Here is a 9,803-nt window from a genome sequence, read left to right on the forward strand (position 1 = left end):
TGACACAGAGCCACAGGGCCTCACGCTGAATGCGTCGGGAGACCAATAGAGGGATTTTCTATCAACATGCAAACCGAGCATCCAGTGTCACAGATTTCCTCAGACTGGTGTCAAATGCTCCTGGATTTCCCTCAACAAACACACAAATAGGAACGAGGTTGGCACAGTGCCACAATGAGTGGTGCTGAAAGAGTTTTTTGTGGGGGAGGGGTGGCATGCAGGGGCCGTTTCTGGCTCCCATGCTAACACTGCGATCCCCACTAGTGAATGGCCCTTTCTTCCCAATTGCTTAATTGTCTTAGTGGGACAGGCAGGTGGCTCAAAGCCGCATTTGGCATCTGGTGAAAAAAAAAAAAAAAAAACATGTACATCTACACAGAGTATGGGAGTGTTGGGGGAGGGTGACTGCATTAGACAGTTTTCATTCTCAAAGCTGCATATCCCCCCCTTGGCAGATTTCAAAAGTTTTGGCTTGGATCAAGAACAAGTTTGTGCCGCTATTGTGTCTGATGTGCTTTGCTGAATAAAACATCTTTTGGTATCAGTACCAGATCAAATAGCCTTTCAAAAAGCCATGCCTCTCACCATTGGTGTCTGGTACCATGGAGAGAACTGTTTTCCTATCCGTTTATTAAATAGAAACTACCGAGCACTTCCATTTAGCACTGCTGAGCACAATTTAGAAGCATCTCCTAAAATGGAAGCACACAAGTAGGGAGGTAATGCTCGAGGCACATCACTACGTGTGACCGTCCCACAGCATGGTGTTTTACAACTGTTCCCGAGAGTGGACGTTATTATTTTGGAGTCCAGACACATACAACAGCCTCAAGGTGTGCTCACAAATGTACACACAACCGCTGCCATTGTCGTTTTCTAAAACATGCACAGCGGTTGTAATGGCGGACAGAGACACATCCACATTCATCCACAGGTGAGAAGACTCTGCCTCCCTAGATTCTGCTTGTACAAGTTAAAAGGCTGATTTGCATTTATATTGCCATTCAAGGCTTGCAGCTGTAATTGTCGTGGCACAGTGGCAAATGCACAGACGCCACACGAGCTCACGTGGATACCGGCGCACACAGAATGCACGTGAAGTGCGCAGTATGAAAAGCTTCTTCCGAGAGTTCGTTGTTTTGAATCTCTGGCGTGGGAATGTTGGGAGAGTGAGAAGCAGAGACAGAGATGGGGAGAAAAAACGGGCTCGGGGAGAGAGGGGGGAGTTCATCCATGTGTAATATTGAGCTGTCCCAGAAACTTCCCGCCAAACACTAGGAAGTCGTTATCAGATCAGCAACCCAATTCCTCAAGTGCCTCCTGCGCTGAGGCACCACATGCATCTTCCAGGCTCTTTCCTAAAGCAGCCATTTGCAATGATGTCGACGCATTGGCTTACTGGTTTTACTCTCAAATGTTTCGAGCTGTAGCAGGACATATAAAATGATACAGGTTGCAGAACCGTGCTCGCATGTGATTCACTTTATTCGAGCTTATAGCTGTACATCGGCACAGATCGCACCACCATAAAGAATAATGGGACGGACAGTTTCAGGCTAGGACGCTCAGTTTTACTCGAATGTTTTTCACACGTGGCACACAGGTCTTTGTAGGTCGCAAAAGCTCTCTGCAAAGGTTACATGCACATCACTGTACATGCGTCACGCTCTTAGGATATGTAGCAGCATATGTAAGTGGCCGTATTTCATAATGAGGAGGGGTGTGCATGCACTCAGCATACTACTCAGCTACAGCAACAATGTGCATTTAACCTTAGCCTTCACACTTAAAGCTGCATCAGTGCAGGTGTCAAGTTAAAGAAAGAATGTATTAAATTGCTGTGTGACTAACACGCTGAATAATTAAATTAAATCTTGTATTATAAGCAAAACCTCATTTTGCGTCCACTTAACCTTTATATCAAGGCTGCAATCTGTAATTCTCTGCACATGCAGACTACAGCAGAGATGATGGAGCATGCAGTTGCACCTTGTTGCGAAAATGCCACTGCATCCACCTTCTCATTTGGTGACAACAAACTTGATGTTTCACTACATTTCACCACACAAATGTACATAATAAGAATGCATTTACTCAAAACATTACACCTCTCGACCCAATTTTAGATTTTAGCTTAATTTTAATGTAGTTTTACACCTTCGACTGCCCTGAGACAAATCTCATTTGAAAATGAATAGAAAGTAACTGAATAAGTTGGTATTTGCATAAAAAAAAATGATTTTCTTTTTCCACCATCCTTTTGTTCACACATTTTGCATTTTCACCCACATAACCTTGTGTTCTTGTTTTGCTCTTCTGTTTCCAGACAGATGTTGAGTCAAGCTCAGTGGTGTCACCCATGCATGGTAAACAAGGTGCACTGTATTTCTGAGAACACAACAACGGCAGAACTCTGAGTTATGGGCCTTTTTTTTTCTTTTTTTGAAAATGAGGAGTGCCTTTTCTCAACTAAATGCTTTGGCACAGTATCACTCCTCAAACAGGTATGACTGTGTTAAATGGAATTAACTCATCCCTGTGGTGAGAACTTTCATTCAGTTACAAAATGAAAAAAACATGATATTTCAAGGCTGAATGTGAGACAAAATGAACATGTAACTGCGTGGATGTCTTGAGCAAGAGTCGGATTAATGCCTCAGATCTGTGAAGCGGGGCTTTGACGAGAAAAGAACCAACTTTGTCTTGTAACAACGTTTGAACCTACCTGTGTTCTACCAGCAATCACAGATCCCTGTAGCAGGCTTGAAAAATATCTATCAAAACCTCAGCTAGGTAGAGACAGGATTAGCAGACACAGTCGAGCTAAAAACACCAACATTTCTCTTTTAGCCCCGCTGTGCCAATGCTTTGTCCTCTCCAAGGAAAAATAACACCGTATGATCCACCACTACTCTACTTACAGCACACCCACAACTGAACACAAGGCGCACTGAGGGGCTGCCTTTAGTTTCTTTAGCCGGAAAAAACATAGCCTGTTGTTCCCTGTGCATTAAACTGCAATTTAGAAGCCATTAATCCATCCCGTAATCCGTCACCAAATAAAATCCTGACGAGGTTTAGCGAGGGATTCCGCACACTTCTCCTACATTTGACTGTATTCTTACATGCAGCTCTTTTTTAACAAAGTCGCCCAACTTCAGCTATTTCTCTCGCTGTCTTCCAAGGAGAGAGTCTCAGATGGATGGAGATGCGGGCGACAAAGAGCTGAATGAAGACGTGCAGATGCTAACCCTGCCCTCGCAGGTGACCTAGTGATCACAACAGCATCTGGTTGAATTACTTAACACTGCCGCCCAACAGACATGTAATCCGGGATAATGCCCTTTTGCTGAGTGCTCCAATCTGGATAAATTCATCCCCGAGGAATGAGATCCAGCGGCAGAGTCTCAGAGAGAGAGAGGGGGAGAGAGGGAGAGGAGATGAGGGGGCTTGGGGTTTGATTGGTTGGTACTAAAGAAAACTGTTGGGGCTGGGTAGAGAGTCTTCTAGATGGATAATGAAGCCCAGCAGTAAACAGCTTGATTTTGTTGACTGGCTGACTGACTGCATGAGAGGAAGCAGATCATTGCCTGGTTTTCCAAGAACACTCCAAACTAATCATATTCCCTTTCCCGGCTGACCTGAATCCTGACAGATTCGAAATGAGGCTTTGATCCAAACTGCAGTCACAGGGTATACTGTACTTACTTACATACCGCATTTTTTTCTTTCTTTCTTTTTTTTTTTTCTTTGCTGAGGCCTGGAACGGGAACATTTACTAAATCCCCGCATAAACACATATCCACCACTTTGGTTTTATATCTATCTCTGTGTTTAGTGATTGATAAATATATTAATTTATCTAGTATTTTAAAAAGTCACCCACCAAACTTTCTTGCAGGGTATCAACAAAATATAACTCTCAGCCAAAACTGATTTTTCTTGGAAATAGCATCTCTCGTTAATGCCACAAGCACTGCCAAACACTAGGACTTACAAGTTCCAGCTGTCCAGCGGCAGCCTCTTAGATTATTTATTCATATGTTTACTTATTACCATAAATATCCAACAGGGCACTCGGCTCAGAGGGATTACAGTGGGCTTAATCTATCGTGGCACAGAAATGAGCAGGGGTCACAGCGGCTGAGGTGACTTAAGCTGGCTAGCCTTGATGGGACATGCAGCACAAACAAGAAAACAAACTGCACGCCACTGGGCCCCATCATGGGCTGATGACATCATCCGTCACTCACTCTGCTTGCATGGCATGATCCAGACAGGGTGAGCATTACTCAAGCCAACTGTCATGTATGGCGAGTGGGTAAGTCATGCAAACAGGACAAGGACATGTCTGTTTTTATTTTTTATTTTTTATCAAGGATATTCATTGTGATGTAGCAGACTCCCATCATAAATACAGGCCAAGCTCCCGACAGATTCTGTTTTAGTTCAGTTTGTCAGTCGTGTCACTTGTGTTGAAGATACAACAACTGGAACAGCAAAGCATGTGACAACATATAAGAAAAATGCATCTTGGTTTTAGCATTCTGATAGAACAGGGATAAATCAATTAATTACCTCTGAGTTATTACGGTCATAATCCGTGCATTAGACAGCAGTGTGTCTTGCTTATAAATAAGAATTCATAATTATGAGGCTGAAAATTGGTATTTCTGTTCGAGTCGTGTTGTGCAATGTAATGGGCTGTATTTCTCTCTCTTTTTTTCTCCTCCTTACAGAAGGGAGAATGATTTCCCCGTCTATAAAAAATCCACACATCCAGACATGACATTGGAAAGACATTTAATTATACTTTGCTTGAGAAATATGTATCAAAGCCTGCCGCCCATGAAAAGCGGATTTAGAGTCGTCAGACAGCAGTTAATAGACAGCAGTAAATGAAATAGAGGCTGTTGGGGGTACTAAGACACGCTTTCCAGGACTAAGAAACAGCTTAGTCTGGCTGGGTGCTGAAATCGGGAGTTCTGACACGAGATATATGAGGGGGCGGGAGATAATGAAGGCGATTGGGGAGAGGGAAGGGGCAGGAGATTTTTAAGAAGATTGGGATTTCATTCCTGTGCAGCAGCACTGCCCCTAGTGGGCAAACCCGGAGCCGAGGAGAGCTCGGAAATTGATTTCCCTGAGAAAGTGGACCGAAAACCCAGTAATTTCACAAGATGTCATTCAGACAAAAACAGAGATGAAGAGACAGGGAGACACAGAGGGAGAGAGGCAGGGGAGACGGGGACAGAGCCCGTACACTTAACATCGAGGATGTGTGATTTTTCTCGAGCACATTTTCTTCAGAGCCTGGCACATCCAGTACAAGACTGTTCTTAAATTGCCCCTCCTCCTCTGGGACACTATGCTCTCACATATTTCACCCTTTCCCCCGACAGAGGCCAGGGTTCTCAATCACACTGCATCACACGGCAAAAGAATGAAAAAAAAGAAAAGGACCGAACAGAACAGGAGGAGAGAGGGACGGTTAGCCAGAGAGGGAGAAATGTGCCGCTGCAAGGTGAGGAGTGAAATCAGGAGCCAAGTGTGGAATGTGCGAGACGCTGGACACTGTATAGATTGGATGGGAGGAGGGATGGAGAGGAGGTGGTGCGAGGAGATGGACGAGGTCCTGGACAAGTTTGGCCTGAGGTGAATGTGTTCCTGGAGACTGTCTCCCAGATCCTCCTGGCTCCTGCTGTGTCATCTGTCACTGGCAGGGGAGGTGACAGGGAAAGAAAAGGTGCCCTAGATGCGCCAACAGCACAGTCAGGATGGAGAGCGTCTCGGAACAGCTTTCCCTCTCCTTATTCTCCCTCTCTAGCCCGCTCGCTCTGGACCATTTATTTCTCAAAGTTGAGAGAAAAGAAACTGCTCAGTGCCTCTGCATATGGACTGACTCCTCTCTCTCGCTCATTCCCCCGTTTTCACGCTCTCTTTCTTTCTCATTCTCTCGCAGGATATCTGCGTCTAAGTATGTGACTGCTATGGCCACAGCTCCCCTCTGTCCCCCTGTTCATAAAAAGAAAAAAAAAAGGAGATTGTTTTCCGCAGCTTTCTGCTGACACCGACTCGGCACATAAACAGAGCCGTAATTTGTACAACAACAGTAAGCTACAGGGAAGCACTTTTTTCTCCCCAGAGGCATGCATGAGGAAGGTACGTTGTTATCCCCTGTTTACCTGGCAGGGAACGCAGTATTTTATATTATGGTAATAACCAAGTGTGCTGAAATGCACGGCAATCTCATCTCATTCCAGTTGCAGCAATCGCCTCATTCCAGCTGCTTCTGTCTGAGATTTGGTGTCGGTTGTTCCCAGGATTGGGGGCTAAGCCTGTGATGGTATGTGAATGAAAATGTGATGGTTGCCAAAACAAAAGTCCCAAAACAAAGTGTGCCGCACGTCCACAAATCAATCCCCCTCCTACAGTTTTAATGTCTTATATAATTAGGATGTTATTCATGGTCTTGATTTGCAAGGAATTGAAATAAAATACAGGGGCAGCAGAGATATAAAATGAGTCAGATGTGGGAACTAAACCCAGCAGATGCTTAACAGAGTGGAGGATAAGAGACTAATGACTGATCATGTATTTCTGCATCACAGTAAGCACAGATGGTGCAGAAAAGACTTGACAATGAAATCAGAGGAACAGAGCACAGCAAAGCAGCAACATCAGGGAACAGTTACAGCACCTACAGTACAGCGCCGCGTCTGATGCACTGTAACTGCCCCGTAAACCAGGAGCCGTGACCTAGAGAGGGAGCTTGACTCGTGCCACTCTCTGAGTCCACTTGCACAGCTTGTGTCATTGTCCCAGGTCATACAAAATCATAAAAAGAAAAACAGTCAAGATGACACCCTCGCCGGAAGGGATCTACACCCGTTAATGAGTGGGAGACGCTCAGAGGGAATTAGAAGCTTCATCACTCCAGTCGGTTTTAAATTGGTCTGTCACGATATCATTATTTTCTCCCGGTTTCTACGCGAGAAATGAGTCGTCAGAAAAGAATAATCACAGTGAATTGTTGTATTTGATGAGCAGTGTTTCTTTTTTTTCCCCCCTTCTCTTCTGTTCAGGCTATAAATCAACATGTGGAACAGCTGAATCGAGTGCTGTAGAAAATGATCTTGTTTACCAAGTTTGATTTGTTTGCCGCTGCGTCGGCAGCGTGTTACCGACTTTGAGCTGTCAATTCCAACACAACATGTGAACAAACTGAGACGTCAGATTGGAGAACACTGGGCTTTTTGCCTTTTTCTGTGCTGTTTCGCAACAAAATGGTTACAACCCCCCATGGGAAAACGGCTGTACACAAACACACACGGATGCGCACATTCATTCAGTCTGTGCCCTTCTTGGAATGTAGTCCAACGTGACGGGGTCAAACTCTGAAAGGAGGTGGTGGCCGCGTCGTTGACCCCGACCCTGCTGAGCGTAAACCAGGGCGCTCGTTGTGGGCTGGCCGTGACGCCGAGAGCCGACAAACATCCAGTGTCTGATTCTGCCGTGTGTGCGTCTGTACTTCACAGGGACTCCAGAGGTAGAGTTCTGTTGTACTTTCTTCACCTCTATTGTTTTCCAGAGACAACCACCTGGTGGCAAGCTGGGGAAACAACTAATCCATCCTCATTCTGTCCACAACCAGACTGTCTAGGAATAAAAATAACAACAGCAGATACTGTCCAAAGGGCTGCAATTGCCTGGCTATACTCCTGAGTCTGCCTTCAGAGGCGCTTCACCATTAACTTTTTCTCTCTCTTTTCTTTTGAGCAGACCCCCCGTAGTCGGACTCAATGGGGAAGGGCTGTCAGTTCAAAACAATGTGACTCGGCAGTGAACGCTTGACTGAACCGGACTGGGGTTAGAGGGCTTTTGTTTGTGTGTGTCTGCGTGTGTGACAGGAATATCAAGCCCGCATAGGAAGTATTTAACTAGTCTGGTCTGAAGGCTATGACGAACGACTGATGGGGAAAAGTGCAGGCTACAACTACCCGTAGCTCCTGAACCCCAGGAGAGCCGCACGCACTTTTTCCTCCAATTTCATCCTTTCTCTTTTGCGTCACACACAACAGTGCACACGGGAGTGCTATATATATTACAAGCGGTTTTAAAAAAAAAACACACAGATGGGTAGGACAAGCTCAGCCATCACAGCAAGATGAATTCAGAAGACACAGTTCCCGGCCAGCAAGTCACATAGCAAATCACAAGCACGTAAGATGTGATGAGGAAGCAACTTAATGTGGAAAACTTACCATGTCCGGAGATCCACAGGAGCAGAAGGACCCAGGGGATCATGACTGGGGAGTGGAGAGGGCAAAACCTACGGAAAACAGTGGGCGAGTGTGAAATTGAAGTTGGCAGGCACAAACACATGCACGAGATGAGACAGTGCTCCTCTGTGCTGCTGCTGGGGGGGTCGGGGGGACGGATGCTACAGTCCCTCAGTGCTGTCTCCTTTTACCAGTGGAAGGCTGGTAGTCTGTCTTCAGTCCGTCTTCTCTTCCTCTGTTGACTCGTCTTCTTCTCTGTCTCTCCCTGTGTCTCCCTCCTCTCTGTGTGTCACTCTTGTGTTGAGTTGCCGGTGGACAGCTCTGTGCCTCGCACGCTCTCTTGTTGATGTGAGCTTGTAGACTTTCTGTGTCTTCGCCGCCGACTCTGAGCAGCCAAACCACGCACACACACGCGCTCCACACACACACACCCTCACTCTTGCTCTCTCGCTCGCACGGCTTCTCGTCGCCCATCCATTCTGAGTCTCTTCAGCCCTCACTTGCCCCCCTCCTCCTCCTCCTCCTCTCTCTCTCTCATGCTCTCTCTCTCTCTTTTTGCTCTACCACTCACAGCTCTAGCAGACACAGTCAGGGGATAGAGCTCCACAACTAGACTCCTCCCTCCCTTCCTTCCTCCATCTCTCTCTCACTCTCTCTTTTTTCTCTCTCTCTCTCTATTTCTGCCTGGCTGTCTGGGTGGCTGTGGCTGAGTGTGAGGCTGGGAGACTCGGGTCCTCACTCTGGGAACGAGGGGCTGTCATGGGAGAGACGGAGAGGGAGCAGTTCCAATTAGAATGAGAATAGGAGCGACTCGGCCTCTCCGGCTACAAATAACACAGACATCCACAAAACAAAAGTGCAATTTCACCCCTCCTCCTAGTTAAGACCCCTGCCTTTTTTTAGGGATTCCACGGACAGCACTGAATATTCTGGGAAAAGCTGTGAGCTCCCTTTCCTTGAGAATGGATAAAGAAAACATTAGCATTCAAGACCGAAGCTGTGGTATTCAATCGTATCCAATTCTTATCAGGGGGTGAATTAGATTCACAGTCAGTCACTCAAGGAGCCGTGATGCACGACGTCATAAAACGGCTAAATGCACCGCGTACTTACTAACAAGTTTTTCCTGGTTGCGCCTGTTCAATAATTAAAAAGGGGTTTTTGTCTCTTCTGTTATGTTCCAGGGCTGGCTAGGTCCACATAGAAGAGATCCCTGCATGTCTGGTACTATCAGAACACAATGCTCTATTGTAGAGTAAGGAATCTTGAGGAACCAGCAGGTTTGTGACAGGAGGAGCAAATATTTGCAACCCTCCTGTCAGGAGCGAATAAAACTTTATTTTTTTAAAATAGATTTTGTAGCTGAGAAACGACCACAGCAACAGGTGATGTTTTGACACACCATTTGACAGTTTTATCTCGTCTAACATTTCATTATGAAATAATGTATTGTAGTTCATGTTCATCGTCTCACCTTAGGGAGCTGGTAGTTTAAATACAATGGATATTCCATTTGTATTG

The 9,803-nt window shown here is 45.8% G+C and overlaps 1 protein-coding gene across 11 annotated transcripts in view; it reads right to left on the reverse strand.

The window, feature by feature from the left end:
• The window catches only part of kirrel3b (kirre like nephrin family adhesion molecule 3b), a 161,829-nt gene extending 152,995 nt beyond the window's left edge, over nucleotides 1-8,834 (reverse strand). For all 11 annotated transcript variants that reach the window (XM_084351627.1, XM_084351633.1, XM_084351632.1 and 8 more), the window contains exon 1: nucleotides 8,265-8,834. In XM_084351627.1, the coding sequence (XP_084207753.1) occupies nucleotides 8,265-8,385 (121 nt within the window). In that variant the 5' untranslated portion in view covers nucleotides 8,386-8,834. The remainder of the gene's footprint in view (nucleotides 1-8,264) is intronic.
• Between the last annotated feature and the right edge of the window lie 969 nt (nucleotides 8,835-9,803).

Source organism: Pagrus pagrus, assembly GCF_965226575.1.
Source record: "Pagrus pagrus genome assembly, chromosome: 4".
In the NCBI taxonomy this organism is placed as follows: Eukaryota; Metazoa; Chordata; class Actinopteri; order Spariformes; family Sparidae; genus Pagrus; species Pagrus pagrus.